Raw genomic sequence first — 21,736 nt, 5'->3', positions numbered from 1 at the left:
ACGGACACAAAAAGTAGTTAAGCATCCCTATATGTAAGAGAATAGTTCTTACTGTGCACTTTAAATTCACAAAAGACATCATGATCAAATGTTTCCCAATATTCTCTCAACAAATTCCAATAGAGTGGCTTCAGTCATAAATTTAAAATACCATATTGGGAAGCTGGGCGTGGTGGCGCATGCCTTTAATCCCAGCACTCAGGAGGCAGAGGCAGGTGGATCTCTGTGAGTTCTGAGTTCCAGGCCTGTCTGGTCTACAAAAGAGCCCAGGGCAGCCAGGACTACAAGAGAAATCCTGTCTCGAAAAACCAAAACCAAAACAAAACAAAAAACAAACAAACAAAAAACAGTGAGGCCTGGGCACAGATATGGTTGTAAAGCCTGCACACCCAAATGCGAGTGTGATGATGTCCCAAAGGCAGTGCCAGTTCTGACAACCTAAGTCCCAGTTACGTCTACAAAGGGCAGTTATGAGGCAGGAAGTTAAAAAGGAAAGCAGAAATGTGGACAGACGGGCCTTTACCTTAAACATGTTTACGTCCAGGCACAGGTTAACACCCACTGTTAATGAGCAAGTGAGCAATGTGGCACACACATGTCATCCCAGCACTCAGGAGGCATGCGCAGAGTGAGCCCAAGTCTGAGGCCAGGGGAGAGGGGCAACAAAACACAACAAGACAGAAGACAAGAGCACAGGGAAGCACGCTCCGGCGAAGCACACCTTGCTGATGGCGTTGGTCTGCCGGCTGCCTCTGAAGTGGTACCTGAATCTCTTCTGAAGGGGAGTCAGCATGATCTGGATAGGCAGGGTCACAGGCGGGGAGGCAGGAAGACAGTATTTTTCTGGGAGTTGTTTGGTCTCAGTTAATAATTCATCTCTGACACAGTCAAGTCAAGGAAAAAGAATCAAAGTCGTATTTATACACTCACGGACACACGCACACAATACATTTGTCCAACAAATGTATTAACACTTAGCAAAAAGTTCATTACAAATAATGCAAAACCTAACTTTATACTGAATTTTAATTCACTCAGTTTTTAGGGGCTGGAGAGATGACAAGAACACTTGTTGTTCTTGCAGAGGTTCTGGGTTCAATTCCCAGCACCCACATGGTGGCTCGTGATCATCCTTAGTGATAGTACCAGGGGACCCGATACCCTCTTCTGACCTCCACAGGCACAGGCGTGCATATGGCACACAGACACACGCATAGCAAAACATCCATGCTTACAAAATAAACAATAAATGAAAATATTTATAATTTTTTTTAAAGGAAAGCAACTTAAGCCATCATTTCCTCAACACTGTTACTAAGATTTCTTCCCATTGTCTATATGTGTTCTCTCGTAAAGCACCTGTCCGCAACACTCACACAGCCTGTTGCTGTGGTGGCCCCCATAAGCCCAATATTTGAATGCCTTGTCCATAGGGAGTAGCAGTGTGAGGAAGCATGGCTTTGCTGGGGTAGGCATGGCCTTGGTGGAGAGCAGTGTATCACTGGGGTGGACTTTGGGGTTTCCAGTGCTCAAGCCAGGCCCAATATCTACCTTCCTGCAGGCTGCCAATCTAGATAAAGAGCTCTCAGCTCCATCTCCAGCACCGTGTCTGCCTGCACGTTGCCATGCTCCCCACCATGATGATAACGGACCGAACCCCTAAACTATAAGGCAGCCCCAATGAAACGTTTTCCTTTATAACAGTTGCCGTGGTCATTGTGTCTCTTTCACAGCAACAGAACACTGACTAAGACAGGTGTTTATCTTTGTTTTGGTTTGGTTTAGTTTTTTGTTTGTTTTGTTTGGCTGAGACAGGGTTTCTCTGTGTAGCCTTGGCTGTCTTGGGCTCGCTTTGTAGACCAAGCTGGCCTCCAATTCACAGTGATCTGCCTGCCTCTGCCTCCCGAAGTGCTGAGATTACAGGTGTATGCCACTGTGCCTGGCTAACAGTTGTTTATTTTAGAACTCTTTTTTTTTTAAGATTTATTTATTTTATTTATTGTATATGATATGCAGAAGAGGGCATCAAATCACATTATAGATGGTTGTGAGCCACCATGTGGTTGCTGGGAATTGAACTTAGGACCTCTGGAAGAGCAGGTGGCATTCTTAACCACTGAGCCATCTCTCCAGCCCCCTAGAACTCCTTTTTCAACAGCTCTTCCCCTCCCAGACTTTTTTTATTTTATTATTTTTTTATTTTTTGGTTTTTTGAGACAGGGTTTCTCTGTGTAGCCTTGGCTGTCCTGGGCTCACTTTGTAGACAGGCTGTCCTCAAACTCACAGAGATCTGCCTGCTTCTGCCTCCCGAGTGCTGGGATTAAAGGTGTGTGCCACCACGCCAGGCGATAATCCATTTTTTAAAGAAAAAATATACTCAGCAACAGGCAGTTTCACATCAAGTCTAACCCAGGACCCTCCACTTGGCTTCACGGCGACTTTGCGACCTTCCCCCTTAGTACTGGAGACTGACTCCAGCCCTGCCCACACTCTTCCTCTCTAGCTCTAGCCCAAAAAGCTGTAGTTGCCAACCACAAATTTACGGTAGGAAGGAATTTTACTACGTTTCCACTCCAACAAAGATACGAGGCTTGTAGTTTCAACAGCTGACAAAACAGTGTCTCCAGGGTAGCATGCATCTCGGGGGCGCTGGCAGGCCGGCTTATGCCAACAGTTTGAGACTGGGTGTGTGTGATGAATGGCCAATGAAGCTGTGCTAAAATATCTTCAAAATCACTGTAACAGAAAAGAAACATTGTTTCATCCGATGCCATTGCGTTCCCAAATAGTCAGCACAAAGTGGCCAGCATGAGACGGTCCCTACCTGGTAAGCCTGTCCTTGAGAATTTTATGCCAGAACTTAACCGTGGCTCTCACGAAGCTAAGAAGATGAGTACAGGATGACTCCCGAAGCTTAATGTTAAGCTCTGTCATGGTCACCAGGATAGATGCTGCCTCGGGCACATTATTGGTCATCAGGTATTGCTGAATGTTGTCACTGCAAGACGAAATGGAACACGGTAATGAGTTTCTGTGGAGTGTGTGTGTGTGTGTGTGTTTTTGTACACCCAGAGGTCAATGTCAGGTGTCTTCTTTTCTTTTTTTTTCCTAGACAGGTTTCTCTGTGTAGCCTTGGCTGTCCTGGAACTCTGTACTCCAGGCTGGCCTCGAGCTCACAGCAATCAGCCTGCCTCTGCCTCCTGAGTGCTGTAATTAAAGAGCGTGCGCCCGCCTGGCTGTCAGGTGTCTTCTTTAATCACTCTCAGCCTTATTTAGAGCTCACCAATTCACCTAGAGTCTGGATTCTAGAATGACAGTCTGGCCAGGAAGCTCCAGCAATGCTCTCGCCTGCCTCCCCAACCTAGCTTTTTAATCCAGGTGCTAGAGACTGAACTCGGATAGCGATGGTTGCACAGCAAGCACTTTACTGGCTGAACCATGACCCAAATCCCTCTTTGGAAAACTTGGAAGCTCAGAGAGACCTTCTCCCACATATGTGACATGGAGTTACAGCCACAGTAGACCAAAGCATTGCCGTGAGCTGCCTGCTTGTCTGCCACTCACATCTGCCGGAACCTCCAGCCCCCTCCTTTAACATCCTAAGAGCAGCAGTCTGTTTTCTGGATGCTTCCTTCCACCTGTCCCTCCCCACTCCTCCTGAGAGGACAGATGTGTCACAGTTCTGCAGGCAACACTCATTTCTGGTAGGACTTCATTCATAGAAGTCGTAATCCATGGGAGAATGTAATTAGCATCTGGGACAGTGAAGTACAGTAATCTTCAGTTTTTATCTACTTTGCACCATAGTAACCATTTCCACACACACACACACAACAAACAAACAAACAAACAAAAACCAAAATATATTCCAAATTAAGTGTTTCATTAAGTTAAAATAAAGAAATGTACAAACATAGCCAGGCATCGTGATACAGCATGTAACCCTTGTACTGCTCACTGGGGAAACAGGAATTCATGGGTCATGCCTAGATACTCCAATTTAAAAAAAGAAATGAGCTGGAGAGATGGCTCAGCAGTTAAGAGAACTGGCTGTTTCTCCAGAGGTCCTGAGTTCAATTCCCAGCAACCGCATGGTGGCTCACAACCATATATTAGGATCTGATGCCCTCTTCTGGAATACAGGTGTACATGCAGACAGGGCACTCTACAAAAAAGAAAGAAAGAAGACAAGAACAAGGGTGCAAGCCTTTAATCTTAGCACTCATGAGGTAGAGATAGGCAGATCTCTGTCAGGTCAATGCCAGCCTGGTCTGGCAAAAAGCTATTTTACAAAAGAACAGAAAATGTACAAGTAAGCACGGAATATAAAATTTCCAGAATCATATATAACACCAAAGCACGAAGGACATTTAGCGCACAGGAAATCCAGAGTAACAGCGTTTATGCCGCAACACCGCTCACTATCATGTTCGTAATAAACACTCTGCCGAGATGCTAGTTCAAGCAAGAAGAAGGGAGGGAGGGAGGGAAGGAAGAAGGGAGGGAGAGAATCACAGAAAAATACAGAATAGAGAATAAAAACTAGTCATCAAAGGGAAATTTGGAGATAAAAGTATCAGAAGTTCAAAACAACAACAACAAACAAACAAACCCGGAACTAGAAATGTCATCACAAAGACCCTAATGGAAAAAAACCCTATATTTATCAAGAGAATAAAATAACTGTCTGTGTGGTACTCATTCAGTATGTTCCTGGGTTAAAATTCTCTTTAAACAATTCAGATACTAAACACATTGGTGCTCACTAAAGTCTTTGGCTACTATGAAAGGGAAACTTTCAGACAACTTATTCTGCTTCAGAAAGTTATTAATATCTTTCAAAGGGGCAACGGGAAATGAGGGAAAGTGAAGCAAAGTGTAAAAGTCCTTCGTGAGAGGTTCTGGGGAGATGGCCGAGCGGGTAAAGTGTTGCTGTGCAAGCATGAGGACCTGGGTTTGGATCCTTAACAGCCACATGGTAATGCACCTGCAGTGTAACACCTGCATGGTAAAGCACCTGCAGTGTAACACCTGCATGGTAATGCACCTGCAGTGTAACACCTGCATGGTAAAGCACCTGCAGTGTTAACAGCCGCATGGTAATACACCTGCAGTGTTAACAGCCCCATGGTAATACACCTGCAGTGTAACACCTGCATGGTAATACACCTGCAGTGTTAACAGCCACATGGTAATGCACCTGCAGTGTTAACAGCCACGTGGTAATACACCTGCAGTGTTAACAGCCCCATGGTAATACACCTGCAGTGTAACACCTGCATAGTAATACACCTGCAGTGTTAACAGCCGCATGGTAATACACCTGCAGTGTTAACAGCCACATGGTAATGCACCTGCAGTGTAACACCTGCATGGTAATACACCTGCAGTGTTACAGCTGCATGGTAATACACCTGCAGTGTTAACAGCCGCATGGTAATACACTTGCAGTGTTAACAGCTGCATGGTAATACACCTGCAGTGTAACAGCTGCATGGTAATGTACCTGCAGTGTAACAGCCGCATGGTAATGCACCTGCAGTGTAACACCTGCATGGTAATGCACCTGCAGTGTTAACAGCCACATGGTAATGCACCTGCAGTGTAACACCTGCATGGTAATGCACCTGCAGTGTTAACAGCTGCATGGTAATACACCTGCAGTGTTAACAGCCGCATGGTAATGCACCTGCAGTGTAACACCTGCATGGTAATGCACCTGCAGTGTAACAGCCACATGGTAATGCACCTGCAGTGTAACAGCTGCATGGTAATACACCTGCAGTGTTAACAGCTGCATGGTAATACACCTGCAGTGTAACAGCCACATGGTAATGCACCTGCAGTGTAACACCTGCATGGTAATGCACCTGCAGTGTAACAGCCGCATGGTAATACACCTGCAGTGTTAACAGCCGCATGGTAATGCACCTGAAGTGTTAATAGCCGCATGGTAATGCACCTGCAGTGTAACAGCCACATGGTAATGCACCTGCAGTGTAACAGCTGCATGGTAATGCACCTGCAGTGTAACAGCTGCATGGTAATGCACCTGCAGTGTAACAGCTGCGTGGTAATGCACCTGCAGTGTTAACAGCTGTGTGGTAATGCACCTGCAGTGTAACAGCTGCATGGTAATGCACCTGCAGTATAACAGCCACATGGTAATGCACCTGGAGTGTAACAGCTTCGTGGTAATGCACCTGCAGTGTAACAGCCGCATGGTAATGTATCTGCAGTGTTAACAGCCGCATGGCAATGCACCTGCAGTGTAACACCTGCATGGTAATGCATCTGAGTGTTAACAGCTACATAATAATGCACCTGCAATGTTAACAGTCCCATGGCAATGCGTCTGCAGTGTTAAAAGCCAAATGGTAATGTATCTTCAGTGTTAACAGCCACTTGGTAATGTTTCTGCAGTGTTAACAGCTACATGGTAATGCACCTGTAGTGTAACAGCCACATGGTAATGCATCTGCAGTGTAACAGCTGCATGGTAATGCAGCTGTGCTGCAGCCCAGGATGGGGAGACAGGGCCTGCGAGGGAGTCCTAGCTAGCCAGGCCAGCTTGTCTGTGAGCTCCACGCTTAGTGAGAGACTGCCTCAAAAAATAAAAGAGGGACAGGGGACCACACAATGAAACAGAATAATGTCCCCACTTAGGATTGAGAGGCAAGATCAAATATATAAATAATCTGATATAATACATCTGATATAAAGCAGATGTGAACTTTATTTCCCTTTTTATCAAAAGAACTTTCTTATTTTTCCCTACTCAAAGATAGTTCAACTCTATTATTCATCTAAGACTACTGTATAGTTTTTTGTTTGTTTGGGGTTTTTGTGTGTTTGTGTGGTGTTTGCTTGTTTGTTTTTGACAAGATCTGGCCGTGTAGCCATCAGCTGATCTTGAACTCACTATCTTCCTGCCTTGGCCTCCCAAGAAGTGAGATTATAGGTTTGTCCACCATGCTGCCTAACTATGCAGTTCTTTTTGTTGTTGTTTTGTAACCAGGTCTCAATTTGCAGCCTGGGTTTTCTTGCAACTCACTATGTAGGCAAATGTGGCCTGAAACATGCTGCAACCCTCCTGCTTCAGCCCTGCAAGTGCTGGGAATACAGGTGTGTCCCACCACACCCGGCTCACAGCACCTTTTTAAACATTTATCTATCAACCTATCTTTCCATCTATCTATCTATTTATGTTTTTAGCCTGAAACTTACAAAGATCCACTGGTCTCTGCCTCCAAGTACTGGGATTAAAAGGTGTATGATACCACAGCCAATTATTTAATGTATATGAGTGCTTTGTCTCTCGTATATTATGTGCACCATGTGCAGGCAGTGCCTATGGAGGCCAGAAGAGGGCATCAGATCCCCCTGAACTGAAGTTCCAAAGGCACGAGTTACAGAAACTGAACCCAGGTCTTCTGTAAGAACTGTAAGAGCTTCTAACTGCAAGGCTGTCTCTCAGCTCCTTGCAGTGCAGTCCTTATTAGATGAAAGCCACTTTAAAAATTCACATTCTAGGTGACGGAATACAGCTCGCCATATGACAACTCCAAATACTAATAGAAATATGAATGATCATACACAGGGAAATCTAGCACTAAAAATAGTGGCTTCGCCGTGTGTTCAAAACACAACTGCTTAAGCCTTAAAATTTTTAATTACAAAGGCAGGTGGATCTCTGTGAGTTCAAGGCCAGCCTGGCCCTGCAGAGTGAGTTCCAGGATGGCTAGGGTTACACAGAGATACCCTGTCTCAAAAAACAAAACAACAATTTATATTACTTTTTTTCATATTTAAATTACGCTCCCTGAAAAGTTTATGTTCATTTACAATAGGCCAAAATAATTGTTATCATGTTATTTTCCTAAAACTAGTAAAATTATAATCCTTAATAACTGGATTATTTAGTGGCGCACACACACACACTGAGAACAACGCCGCCTTCCTACCTTAGCTCCTCGATCTGTGACACCCACTTGAGGTACGTGAGGTGCCGCCCGATCTCTTCTATCTGGTTGATCATGGCCCCAAGATCGTCCATCCAGGGCTGTGCGGTCAGCAAATGGCTATTAATGGAGCTGAAGAGAGGCTCTTCCTGCTCCAGAAACTGATTCAGAACTTGCTTGGATTCCTCTGCATCTTTTAAAGCACTCTGAATTCTTTTAGGGATTTCTGATGAAATTGTAAGTACCTAAGAAAATTGTAAGCACACACAAAAATATTAGCAGTGAGATAAATTTGTGTAAGTTTAGTCCTTTCCAAAAACATGTTCCAACAGAACTGAAAGTTTTCCATTTAAATTGCAAGCTAGCTTGGCAAGGCAGTACACATTTTTAATCCCAGTGCTCAGAAGATAGGTGCAGGAAAATCTTTGTAAATTCAAGATTACATTTGAGTTTCAGGCCAGTTACAGTTACATAATAAGACACTGTCTTAAAACCAAAACATGCTGCTAAGCGTGGTGGCACACGCCTGTAATCCCAGCACTGTGGAGACAGAGGCAGGTAGATCTCTGTGGGTTCGAGGCCAGCCTACTTTACAGAGTGCGTCCAGGACAACCAGGGCTGTTACACAGAGAAATCCTGTCTCAAAAACCACACACACACACACACACACACACACACACACACACACACACACACACACGGCCAAGTAGTGGTGTAACCCACCTTTAATCCAATCATTTGGGAGGCAGAGGCAGCTGGATCTCTGTGAGTTCAAGGGCAGCTTGGTCTACAGAGCTAATTCCAGGACAGCCAAAACTATACACAGATATATAATGCTTTATGAGATACAAATACATATATACACATGTTGTATATATACATACATACATATACACATGTATATATATGTATGTGTGTGTGTATACACACACACACACACACACTCACACACACACACACACACAGAGAGAGAGAGAGAGAGAGAGAGAGAGAGAGATCTCAACGTATGGCTCCCAGGAAGTATCTGGGGCACTTTGAAAGCATACAGGCAGAGATCTCTTGCTTCACTCTTGAGAATGCGTGTTTCTGTGTGCCCTCCATACTTAGTGCAGGTAAGCTATTGATAATACAGGTAGGGATGTGTCTCAACAGTAGAGCACGTGCCTAGTGTGCATAAGACTGGGTTCAATTCTCAGTACCACAGGGGAAAAACATTTCAAAGTAGGCAGGATAGCACACCTGTATCCTCAGCGTTTGGGAAGTAGAGGCAAAAGGATCAGGGGTTCCTATGCCAGCCTCAGCCAGATAAGTTTGAGGCCAGCCTGAGTCACATGAAGTCCTGCCTCATAATAAAAATACCTAAAACACAGCTGAGCCCCTGTATTTAGCTGACACCTAGGATGAGACTACTGATTGGGTAAAAAAGATATTCAGGTAATGTCTTTAGACATGCCATTTATTAAAGAATATTTTTATGGGGGCTAGGGAGATTCTGTTCCCAGAACCCACAATGGGCTGAAGCCTCTGGCCTCTGGGAGCACTAAAATAAATGTTTTTAAGTATTTTTATCATATATGGGAAACATAAATCAATGTTAGACATCAGAACAACCAACCGATATTTTATTTCATTTTGAGATAGTCTAGTACATCCTGCTGGCCTTGAACTTCTGAGTTGCATTCTGCTTCCATCTCACCAGTGCTGGGATCACAGGCTACTGCCACCCCACCCAGGCTCCACAGAACTGTGTAGGACTCCAACTCCATCAACCCTGGCTAGCCACTCTGAACCTAGCACCAGTGCTACGGCTCTATGGCAACATCTGCACTAAGTATGGAGGGCACACAGGAACGCGCATTCTCAAAAGTGAAGTTAACGCAATCAAAGGACACCCTAGCCTGGGCGTGGGGTGCACACCTTTAGGCTGAGGCGGGTGGAGCTCTGTGAGTTCAAGGCCAGCCTGGTCTACAGAATTCCAAGCCAGCCAGGGCTGAGTGGCGCCTTGCCAACAACAAACCCACCTGCCCCACTAGGAGCTAGGAGAGACAGTGTAGTAAGGAAGCACTCCTGAGCCTGAACGCGTGCAGGGGTCACCTGACAGCCCTGTTCTAATGCAGGGACTCTAATCCAAAGAAAGAAGAGGGGAGAGATGAGCCTAGGCAGGGAGGCCCAGAAGACCACTCTTTGTACAGGAGCTAAGAGGGTCCACTAGATGTTTTAGATAAAGTAGGAGAAGGAAAGCAAGGGAGCTGGCATGACTCGGCTTGGTACTAAGAGGGAAGGCAAGCACAGACTCCCAGGTCGCAGGGTTGGCTGGAGTTTTGTCAGCTGACACAAGCTAGAGAAGCTACAGTCAGCTGAGAAAGCGCCTCCATCAGATGGGCGTTTAGCATGCCTGTGAGCGTTTTCTTGCTTAATGATTAATGTGGGCAGGCCCAACCCACCATGGCTAGTGCCACCCCTGAGCGGGTGGTCCTCCGTTATAGAAACAATCAGGCTGAGCAAGCCATGAAGGGCAAGCCAGTGACAGTTGTTCCATGGTCTCTGCATCAGTTCCTTCCTCTGGGCTCCTGCCTTGCCCTTCTTCAGTGATGGGCCATGACATGCAAGCATACGCCAAAAAACCTCTTTCCTCCCCATGTGGCTTTTGGTCACAGATTTTTATTGCAGCATTAGAAAGCAAGACTTGAGTGACGGATAGTGACGGATTAGCCACAGAGAGAAGCCTGCTAAGAGACAAATGACAATAATTTTGGACATGCTCAATTTCAGGTTTATGGTGGTTTGAGCAGGTAAGGTCCCCATAAACTTATGTGTTTGAATGCTTGGGGCATGGGGAGTGGCACTGGTAGAAGGTGTGGCCTCACTGGAGTGGGTGTGGCCTTGTTAGAGGAAGTGTGTCACTGTGAGGGTGGGCTTTGAGGTCTCCTATGCTCAAGCTACATCTAGTCTGGCATGCTTGAGGAGCAAGGTACAGAACTCTCAGCTCCTCCTCCAGCACCATGTCTGTCTGCACGCCGCCATGCTTCCCGCCATGATGATAAGGGAGTAAACCTCTAAACTGTAAGCCAGCCCCCATTGGTTTTCTTACAAGAGCTGTCTTAGCCATGGTTTCTCCTCACAGCAATGAAACCTAAGACAAGGCTCAATAATGGACTTCAGCAAAAGAGCTAGTGGCAAACTAGGAAATGGAGTGCTAACAGAGACTTTCTGAAATGCCTGACAGCCAAGCGAATGAATAAACGCCTACTAAGAAAGGAAGGGAATGGTTCTGGTATCCTGTGTGGGGAAGACCCATATGTGTGCATCCACTGAGAAGACAGACTGGTCCAGAAGCAAAGGATAAAACAACAAGCAAACTAAGGCCACCGGCTGCCGAAGTGCCAGGAAGGAGCCAGGGAGGAAGGTTGCCTGGTACTAGCTCCCGCTGGCAGGCTTGTGTGGAGTGGAGAGAGTACCACTGACAGAGGGAAGGAAGGGACGGAGAGAGCAGGGGTCGGGGGTGTGTGCAAAGTACAATGCAGGTCTGCATGAAAATGTCATAAAGAACCACATTTATATCCTAATAACATTAATCATATATTTTTAAAGGCCAGGGGTAGCAAGTGGTGACTCAGCAGGTAAGACATTTGTAAAATAAGCCTGATCAGCCAAGTCTGATCTCTGGAGCCCACGTGAAGGTTCGCAGTCTCTGCACCAGTTCCTGTCTCCAGGTTCCTGCTGGGAGTTCCTGCCTGGCGGTGTGCTTGCCTAGCAGGCAGGAAGCCCTCAGTTGGTCCCTGGGCACACAATGTGGTGGTACATGCTGGCAAGCCTAACCTTTTAGAGGTTAACGGAGGAAGGTCACCTGAGACTCTGTTTAAAATGAACAACAAAGCTAGGTGTGGTGCGCACGCCTTTAATTGGGAGGCAGAGGCAGGAGTTCACGGCCAGCCTGGCCTACAAAGCGAGTCCAGGACAGCCAGGGCTCTATTACACAGAAACCCTGTCTCACAAAACCAAAACAAATAAAACAACCAAAGAACAAAAAACGACTTTCCCTCTCAAAGGTAAAAACAATTACAAATAAGTTTGGAAATATGGCCTAGACAGTTAATACATTCATGCTAGATGCTTCAATTTTTGTTGTTGTTGCTGTTGTTGAGAAAAAGTAATGGCAGAATAGCCATACAGGGTAGTCACTTGGGGAAAACTCAGAAGGATGACTGAGGGCCGGCCTAGACTCACTCAGCAGTGTGCCAGCCTCCAACAGCACCTTGCAGGGGTGGAAAAGCTAACAGACCAGGCTGCACATGGGGGCTAGCAAAAGATGTGCCAGGAAACAGAGCAGTGAGAAGGCCTAACTCTGGTCACAGAATGGAAGAACACCACCACATATCCACATCTGTACCCACACACCCACGTATCCACATCTGTACCCACACACCCACGTATCCACATCTGTACCCACACACCCACGTATCCACATCTGTACCCACACACCCACGTATCCACATCCACACCCACACATTCACACATCAACACCTAAACACCCACACATCTACAGCCACATATCCGCAGTTTGCCTGCCCTAACTAATCTCTTACATATGATAAAATATTTCCTCTTTGACAGAGTAGTACAATTATAAAGACCTACTTATCTTTAGCTTAAATTATTTTCATTGGGTTTTTAAAAATAAAAGTACACCAGTTTATAGTGGCACACACCTATAATCCCAGCACTGAGGGGGCAGAGGCAGGCAGATCTCTGAGTTCGAGGCCAGCCTGGTCTACAGAGTAAGTTCCAGGACAGCCATGGCCACATAGGGAAACCCTGTCTCAAAAAAGCAAGAACAGGGCTGGAGAGATGGCTCAGAGGTTAAGAGCACTGGCTGCTCTTCCAAAGGTCCTGAGTTCAATTCCCAGCAACTACATGGTGGCTCACAACCACCTACAATGAGATCTAGTGCCCTCTTCTGGTGTGCAGGCACACATTCAGGCAGAATACTGTATAAATAGTAAATAAATAAATATTTTTTAAAAGAAAAAACAAAAACAGATAGATAGATAGATAGATAGATAGATAGATAGATAGATAAAGAAAAGTACTATGCTCATAGTAAAATGAACCCTGAAAACATATAACCATAAAGAAAATAACCTTTCAACCAATACTCCTCGTTACAATTCTCATCTCGTTTTTTTGTTTTGTAATTTTTTTTGTTAAAGCGCTTCATGGAACCCAGAATGGTCTGAAATCATGATGTAGTGGAGGCTAGCCTTGAACTCTTGACACAGTTGCCGCCTACTTCCACGTGCTGAGGTTATAAGCACATCCCACCACCCCCAGCAACCACTGTACATTAGACTCAAGTTTCCTTCCATGTGTGCATTCATAAAACAATGGCAGTGCTTAACCACTTTTGCATATCCTGAAACTATTCATAAAACTGTTCTAGGTGTCACTCTATGAAAGTAATGTAAAATGTTACCCACCATTAGAAGTTATTGTATCAAAATGATAATCTTAGCTATCCCTTTCTTTGCAAGCATACAAATCAGTAGGAACTCTTTTACTTAACTTATAAAACATAGAGCAGGAGGCTTTGAAGGCTGTCACTCAGTTAGCTGTTTCTCTCCCATGACCTGCGTCTTCCATGCACGACGTGCAATACACACGATGCTGTCTATGACCGGTTACAATGAAGGCAACTGACAGGATGGCGCCGAGGGCAACACTTACCTGTTCCTCTAACTTCGTTTTGCTTTCTGTCATTTGTTCTATGAGTTTACCAAGTCTCTTTAAAGACTTAAGGTCACTTCCCACTTCCTTCTCTATGAACGCAGACACATACAGAAGAAGCTCGTCTTCGTCTCTACCGTGGCTGAGCTGCTCGCTCCCAGCAAGCGCCGCACCGTTCGTGTCACCTACAGAAAGGGAACGCAACGGCTCAACACCACTGTGTCACAGGAGTGCAAGAGCATGCAAGATGGGAAGAGACACACACGTTGGTACACTAGCCTCAGAGGCTTAACCGAGGGCTGGAGGTGGAGCTCAGTGGTACAGCACGTCCCTACTCTGTCCTAGGCCATGGGTTTGCCGCTCGGCACCTCCTGGTCACTTAGAGAGTACACACCCATACTGTATCTCTCGCTCCACACAGATGCATCTGAGGGGACACGGATAAGACCTGAATGATAACGGCAAAGCAGTTCATCAACCAGGTACCACAAGATACTCGTGGGCTGAGAAGGTAGAGAGCAAAGGAAAAATTCCCCAAATCCCAGAGTTTTTAAGACTCATGGGTACAGCGGGACTAACTTTTCAGAGTCAGTAAGGAATCAAAACTATGATTGAGAATCAAAGGACTGTTCTGGTTTTAATATATGTGAAAAACAGTACTGAGATATCTGTTATTGGAACATATTGGGAAAAAAACCTGAGATGGTAACCCATACATAAAAACCCCATGCAGATAAGCCTATTAAAAACATTTTTATTTATTGTGAGAGAAGGCAACATTTACTAAATGTTAAAACAAGCAGGGGCTAGAGAGAGGCTCAACGGTTAAGAGCACTGGCAGCTCTTCCAGGGGACTTGGATTCAATGTCCAGAACCCACAACTGCCTGTGACTCCCCGGTCCAAGGGATCTGACACCCTCCTACAGACACACATACAGACAAAGCACCAATGCATATAAAAATAATTTTTAAAAACCAACCCAAGTGATGCAGAGTAAAAGCAGGGATGGTTATGAGTTTTGCTCTTATCTCAGATTAGGAATTTCCCTGGTCTAGTCTGTGCCTGAAAATTGCTCTTCCTGTAAGCCAGCCCTCACCTTCTTCCGCTATCGCTGGATGCTTACCACACATAGCTTAAGTCGACACTAATACTTTGTGGAGCGAGGGTCAAATACACAAACAAAAACTTTTCACACATTTTAAAACAAATTAAGAAAACATGTTTTTACTAAATAAAAATCCACTTCAAAAGCAGCTAAGTGAGTCATACGTGCTGATGCCCACCTGTGACCACAGCGAGAGGAGCAGAGGCAGGCGGACCCACAGCTCTAAGCCAACCTGGGCTGCGCCCTAAAGCAATCTTCTCTCAAAAAACAAACAAAAACAGAGATAAACAACATTTAAAGAAAATTAAATTGATTCCCACTGTCCTAAACCTTGTGGTCCAGTAGCACTGCTTATTTGTTGATCATCTGTGGCAAAGACTCGGCCATTCAGAGCAGAGGGGTGCGTGACTCACGTGTGGCTACCTTAGCCTTCTTCCCTTTCTCCCATTATGTTCTGTGATAAATGGCTTCTTTTCAAAGTAGCTGTTTCTATATATGAGCTGATTCTTAGGAAAAAAAAAAAGAGGTGTGTGTGTGTGTGTGTGTGTGTGTGTGTGTGTGTGTGTGTGTGAGTGTTTAGAGCTTCTGTTTCTGAGATAGGGTCCCTGTAGGCCAGGCAGGCCTTGAACTCTCTATAGATGGTTGGATGATCTTGACGTCTGACCCTCCTGACTTGGCTGAGGTTACAGGTGCTCCACCACAGTGCTTTATGCAGGGCTGGGTACAGCACCTAGAGCACTGAGCATGCTCGTCAAGCTCTCTCTAAGTGTCTAAATGAAGAGATGCCTAGATGAAAAATATGAGACACTGTTCAAGTATTTATGTGCAGAGTAGCAGACTACACCAAAGCAAGGTGCTTCCTACCTGCCTGAGGCCATCACTTAGGAGGCTCAAGGACACCTGACACACACTCAAGGACAACTTTAACTATCTAGTGAGACCGTGTCTCAAACCCCTACAAAAGCCAAGTAACAGGGCCAGAGAGATAGCTCAGCAGGCGAAGGTGCAAGCCTTGCAGTCTTGCAACCTGAGTTCAGCCAGAACCCATGGAAAGGGAGATCAGGAGCATGGACTCCACTAAGCTGCGTTTTGATCTCCACAATCACATCATGGCACGGCCCACACCCACACATACACATCACCACACACACACACACACACACACACACACACTGAATAGTGATAAATAAAAATATAAAAAACAAAACAACAAAAACAAAAGAAACTTGCTGAAAAGGCTGATGGCCTGAATTTCATCCCTGAAGTCCACATAGTGTAGAAACAGCCTCTACAAACTGTGTGTCCTGGGATGTGCATGTACACGTGTGTATACAAAGGAAGTGTAGAAAAACAATTACAAACCCTGTGTTTGCTGTCATGTATTCTTTCCCCCTCCCTTCTCCCTACTCCAGAAAATTATTTTTCCCTTTGTTCTATTTAAGTTACAAGAATTAAAATATTTTTGTGCCAAGGATGTAGCTCAGTGGTAGTGTACTTGCACATCCTGAGCAAAAACCCACATTCAATTCTTGTTCAGCAGAACTAACGGATTAATAAATTTCAGAGGAACTAGCCAGCCACATTGCTCAGCAGATAAAGGCACCTTCCACTGCCTGATGTCCTAAGTTGATGCCCAGGTCCCACATGGTAAAAGAGGAGAGCTAACTCAACAGTGGTCCTGTGATCTACACACACACACACACACACACCATGGCATGTGCATGCCTATGCCTACCTTCTCACACACACACACACACACACACACACACACACACACACACACACATCATGGTATGCATATGCCTATGCCTATCTACACACAGACACACACACACACACACACACACACACACACACACCAGATGAGAAGCAAGAGGTCACCACTGGGTAGGAGAAATGAAACGAGGCTAAGTCTCAACTTCCAAACTAGAAATGAATAACACTGTATGACCCAGCCTGTAGAAGTTAAATACTGTGTGGCCCTAGCCTATAGAGGTTAAAAGTGAGACTGAAACTCATGTCTCCTGGCTTTCAATCCAAAACTCTTTTTATTCTTTCTTCATATAGGGGCAGGATTGTTTTTTCTGCATCCAAATGTTAATATCTGACATATAGATGGGAAGTTCAGAGTCATCCTACTTTAAACCAGCCTGGGATACATAAGACATGGTGTCTCAAAAAACAGAAACATCCAACTGCAGCTATGCCCTGAACTCTTGATGTCTTTTTTGGTTTGCTTTGGTTTGGTTTGGTTTGGTTTTTATAGACAGGGTTTCTCTGTGTAGCCTTGGCTGTCCTGGACTCTTTATAGACCAGGCTGGCCTCAATCTCACAGAGATCTGCCTGCCTCTGTCCCCGAGTGCTTGTATTAAAGGTGTGTGCCCCCACACCTGGCTCTTGGTATCTTCTTAAGAATCTTTCATAACTAAAGCAAATGAGTTGGTGGTGTATATTTAACAGATGTGCACTCTGTCTCTTAGAAGGCCCATCCTACCTTTACTTTAAACATTTAAACAATGATCACATCCACTACATATAACTATTTTAATGTGGCATACATTCTTTGTTTGTTTTGTTTTGTTTTTCAAGACAGGGTTTCTCTATAGAGCTCTGGATGTCCTGGACTCACTTTGTAGACCAGGCTGGCCTCGAACTCATGAAGATCCGCCTGTCTCTGTCTCCCAAGTGCTGGGATGGTATACATTCTTAAGCACATGAGATGCTTCAAAATTATACATATATTTTTATATCTATTTATGTTTTTTAATTTGCTTTTGAGAAAGATATCATATATCCCCAGCTGGCCTTAAACTTGCCATGTAGTCATCAAGGATGACTTTAACTTGCAATTGCTAATCCTCTTGCCTCGATATTGCGATTATAGACACGCACCACCACAGTTGATTTTATTTTTGTTTTCTTAAGACAGGATCTACAGGCTACAGAAAGAGCTCTTGTTGCTTTTGCAGAGGGCCAGGGTTTGATTCCCAGCACCCACATAGCAGCTTGGGAACATCTGTAATTCCAGTCCGCCCCCTCCCCCCACACCACGCATGCATAAAGTACACAGACACACACGTAAGCAAAACACTATAAAAATGAATTTAAATTTAAATAAGGGAAGAGTCTATGCTTAATTATAGTGCACTTAAGTAAAAAATACAGATCTAAAAAAGAACCCAAAAAGATAGACTCTAATTCTGTGACCTATACTGGTCTCCAAATCATGGCAATCCTCCTGCCTCGGCCTCCTAAGGCCTAGGATTTCAGATGTGAGCCATCACACCTGACTTCTGGGGGGGAGGGGAGGGAAGTTATGCCCCTTCCCCTTTGTTTTTTATAAAGAGCAATCAGCATTGCACAGCAGCTAACTGAGCCACTGTGGACAAGGACAACATCCTTACACAGCAGCTAACTGAGCCACTGTGGACAAGGACATCATCTTTACACAGCAGCTAACTGAGCCACCGTGGACAAGGACAACATCCTTACACAGCAGCTAACTGAGCCACCGTGGACAAGGACAACATCCTTACACAGCAGCTAACTGAGCCACCGTGGACAAGGACAACATCCTTATAGAGCAGCTAACTGAGCCACTGTGGACAAGGACAACATCCTTATAGAGCAGCTAACTGAGCCACCGTGGACAAGGACAACATCCTTACACAGCAGCTAACTGAGCCACTGTGGACAAGGACAACATCCTTACACAGCAGCTAACTGAGCCACTATGGACAAGGACAACATCCTTACACAGCAGTTTGCACCTGACTCTACAATGACCAATCAGTTGATGTCAAGAGCCAAGGCATCTCTGAGCAGGCAAAGGTAGAGAGAGGTTTGTTTGCATCTTTTGTTTTGTTTTTGCTTTTAAAATAGGCTGGGAGGTATTTATTAGCCCAGCTTCACTCCCTCCTGCTAACAAGCTGATGTTCCATTAAATGACGGGCCCCAGTGAAGTCACACCAGTGTGTCAAAGTGCTCTTTCTACATTTTATAACCTCAGAAAGACAAAAGTCCACGTGCAAGATAACTAATATTTATTACTGTTTATGCGTTGTACAGGGGGGGGGAATACTTCATGTAAAGGTAGCCGGCTAAGAAACCTCCTTGGCAGACCCTGAAAGAGTGAGCTTCGAAGGGCAGGTGGACAAAAAGAACTAAGGGGTTTGGAGGCTGCTTACTTTTCTCCTCCGTGTTCTTCTTCATTTCGTCACCGCTGTCGGGGCAGCTCTGGCGGAAAAACAGGTGTGGCAAACAAGTTAGACTGAAGTTAAATGGAATTCATACAGAGCTCCAAAGGCCCTCTACTGTGGGGTGGCGAGGTCCTGGGCGTCTCTCCCGGGGGGCATTCCTGACACTACTGCCACCTTCCCAGAAGTCTGAAGCACCTCCCCAGGCTCCGAATCACCCTGCCTGGACACTGGGGCCACCTTCCCGCCAACTCTCAAAACTGTCATCTTCCTGGGACATCAGGCACTCCGCTGTGACCACGACCCCGGGGAAGCCTTGGCTGCCTCGGACCACGAGAACCACCTCCAGGCTTCCAAGTTAACCTAGAGGGGACACTCTCCCGCAGGGAGGTCTGTGCCACCTCAGAGGGTCCCCAGCGGCCCTTCCCCGGGTTTCCAAGGACGCCTCACCGGGGCTGCGGCCACCTCGCCGATGTCGCCAGCTGGAAGCATCCTCAAGTCCATACGCCGCCAGCCTGGCCTGCAGAGTCCGGCTAGCGAAGCCACAGACAAGACTAGCCAGCAGATCAGCCTCCAGGGACGCCAGCTTGAGCGCCACCTCGACTTCCTATCGCCCTCTCTCTGGTTCCGCTCTCAGGGCCTAGAGAGGCTTATCTGCTCGCCACCGTCCCGCTCCGTTAGCGCCCCCTCCTGGCTGGCCCTCAGGTCAGCCGTTCAGGCAACCCGGCAACCCTACTGCTTCCCAGGCTGCGGGGGCTGCACCCTCCAAGATCCACGAGCTCCCTCCACTTCTTTGGGATTATTAAAAACAAAATTGAGCGCTGGCATGGTGACTCACACTTGTAATCTCACAATTTGGGAGGTGAAGGCAAGAGGATCAGGAGTTCAAAGCACTGAGTTCAAGGCCATCCTTGACTACAAGTAACTTGGTTTCAAAACAAACAAACACTTTCTGTGTGTCTCCATCCCCCCATCCCCCCCATTCCCCGTCTCCTCCCCTCCCCCTGCCAATGATAGCAAGCCTTCTTCTTCTTTGATTGTTTGGTTTTTGGGTTTTTTTTGAGGCAGAGTTTCTCTGTGTAGCCTTAGCTGTCCTGGACTCACTTTGTAGACCAGGCTGGCCTCGAACTCAGAGCGATCTGCCTCCCTCTGCCTCCCGAGTGCTGGGATTAAAGGCATGTGCCACCATTCCCGGCAATGGCAAGCCTCTTAATTCGGAAGCAGGGGCAGGAAGATTGCCACTAGTTCCTGTGCAGCTTGCTCTATAAAGTGAGTTCGGTGTCAGCTAGGGCAACATACAAAGCGCCTGTGTCAAGATGCTCAGTCCATAAGGGCACTTGCCACCAAGAAACCTGAGTTCCATACCTGGCCCCCACGGTGGAAGGAGAGAACCAAGTCCTGCAAGTTGTGCTCTGCCCTCCACGTGACACCCTGTCACCCTATCAATAAATAAACGTGTTTTTAAAAACAAAAATAAACTAAACTAATAATAATGATCAAGCTGGAAAATAGTTTTCCTTCCATGCCATAGGTTTCACGTGAGTTTTACGTTTCTATCGGTATTTAGACACTACCCTGATGAGACTGAGAGCCAGCACGGCGACCAGAGCATCAGGGTGTGTTATTTGGTTGGGCATGACTGGAAGTTGTTTGCCAATGAACGTTGAATCTAGATCGCTATTTAATAGTGCTCACATTGCGTAGAGATGATCTTCATGTTTTCAAACCGGAGGATCCAGGTCTGTTTGTAAGAGGGTTGAAACATTCCAGGATAGAATCTAGGATAGACAGAAGAGGAACACTCAAAATCTAACATGCGCTTTGCCCAGCCAAGCCCCCTAAACCTCAGCTGTTTATCAGGGAAGAGAACTGGAGTTACTTAGACGCAAGGGATAGGTTGCAAATATGGAACTTTGAGGACGTCACAGGTAAACCCTGGAATGCAGTGCCTTTTAGACCAAAACAAATGGAGACCAAGCAGGGGAAAAAAAATCTTTAGAAAAGACAGAAACTACTCAGCAAGAAGGAAACTTGCTAGGGTGCAGACAAAACGCCCATATACATAAAATGAAAATAAAAATTAGGAACTGGCCACGGTGGTGCACACCTTTTAGCTCAGAGCTTAGGAGGCAGAGGCAGGTGAGTCTCTGTGAGTTCAAAGCAAGCCTGATCTACATAGTGAGTTGCAGGGCAGCCAGAACTGTGTAGTGAGACCCTGTCTCAATAAATAAACACATAGATAGATAGATAGATAGATAGATAGATAGATAGACAGACAGACAGACAGGCAGACAGCCAGACAGCGAGCAAGCCTGGAGAGATGGCTTCAGCAATTAAGAGTACTAGCTGCTCTTCCAGAGAATCCAACCTCAATTTCCAGCACATACGTGGCAGCTGACAACCATCTGTCTGTAACTGCAGTTCTAGAGGATCCAACACCCTCTTCTGGACTCTGCAGGCACCAGTCACACAATTGGCACACAGTCATACAGGCAAAACATCTGCATATTTAAAAAAAATAATAAAATGAATAAATATCTTAAAAATTAAAAGAGTCTAGGCTAAATTACACCACATAGCTGTATTTGAATCTTCTGACCTTAGGGCATTAACTAATTAATTTACCATAGCCCAAGAATATGGGATTGTGCAAGAATTGGTGGAATGAGCCAAGCATGGTGTTGGTGTCACATGCCTAATTGAGAGGCCGAGGAGAGAGTATCTTAAATTTGGAACCAGCCTGGGCTAT

At 45.6% G+C, this 21,736-nt stretch overlaps 1 protein-coding gene across 3 annotated transcripts in view; it reads right to left on the bottom strand.

Moving 5' to 3' along the window:
- Window positions 1–19,627, bottom strand: part of RINT1 (RAD50 interactor 1) — a 37,966-nt gene extending 18,339 nt beyond the window's left edge. For 2 of the 3 annotated variants that reach the window (XM_084785191.1, XM_084785190.1), the window contains exons 1-7: window positions 19,438–19,627; window positions 18,979–19,027; window positions 13,686–13,870; window positions 7,965–8,206; window positions 2,825–2,998; window positions 2,587–2,736; window positions 722–878 (exon numbers count right to left, since the gene is read on the bottom strand). In XM_084785191.1, the coding sequence (XP_084641317.1) occupies window positions 722–878; window positions 2,587–2,736; window positions 2,825–2,998; window positions 7,965–8,206; window positions 13,686–13,870; window positions 18,979–19,027; window positions 19,438–19,491 (1,011 nt within the window). In that variant the 5' untranslated portion in view covers window positions 19,492–19,627. Of the gene's footprint in view, window positions 1–721; window positions 879–2,586; window positions 2,737–2,824; window positions 2,999–7,964; window positions 8,207–13,685; window positions 13,871–18,978; window positions 19,028–19,437 lie in introns of those variants that run through there. The other variant, XM_084785192.1, reaches the window with a different exon arrangement.
- Window positions 19,628–21,736: the final 2,109 nt, after the last annotated feature.

Source organism: Acomys minous, assembly GCF_964271855.1.
Source record: "Acomys minous genome assembly, chromosome: 6".
Lineage (NCBI taxonomy): Eukaryota > Metazoa > Chordata > Mammalia > Rodentia > Muridae > Acomys > Acomys minous.
This window is presented reverse-complemented; position numbering and strand designations above follow the sequence as displayed.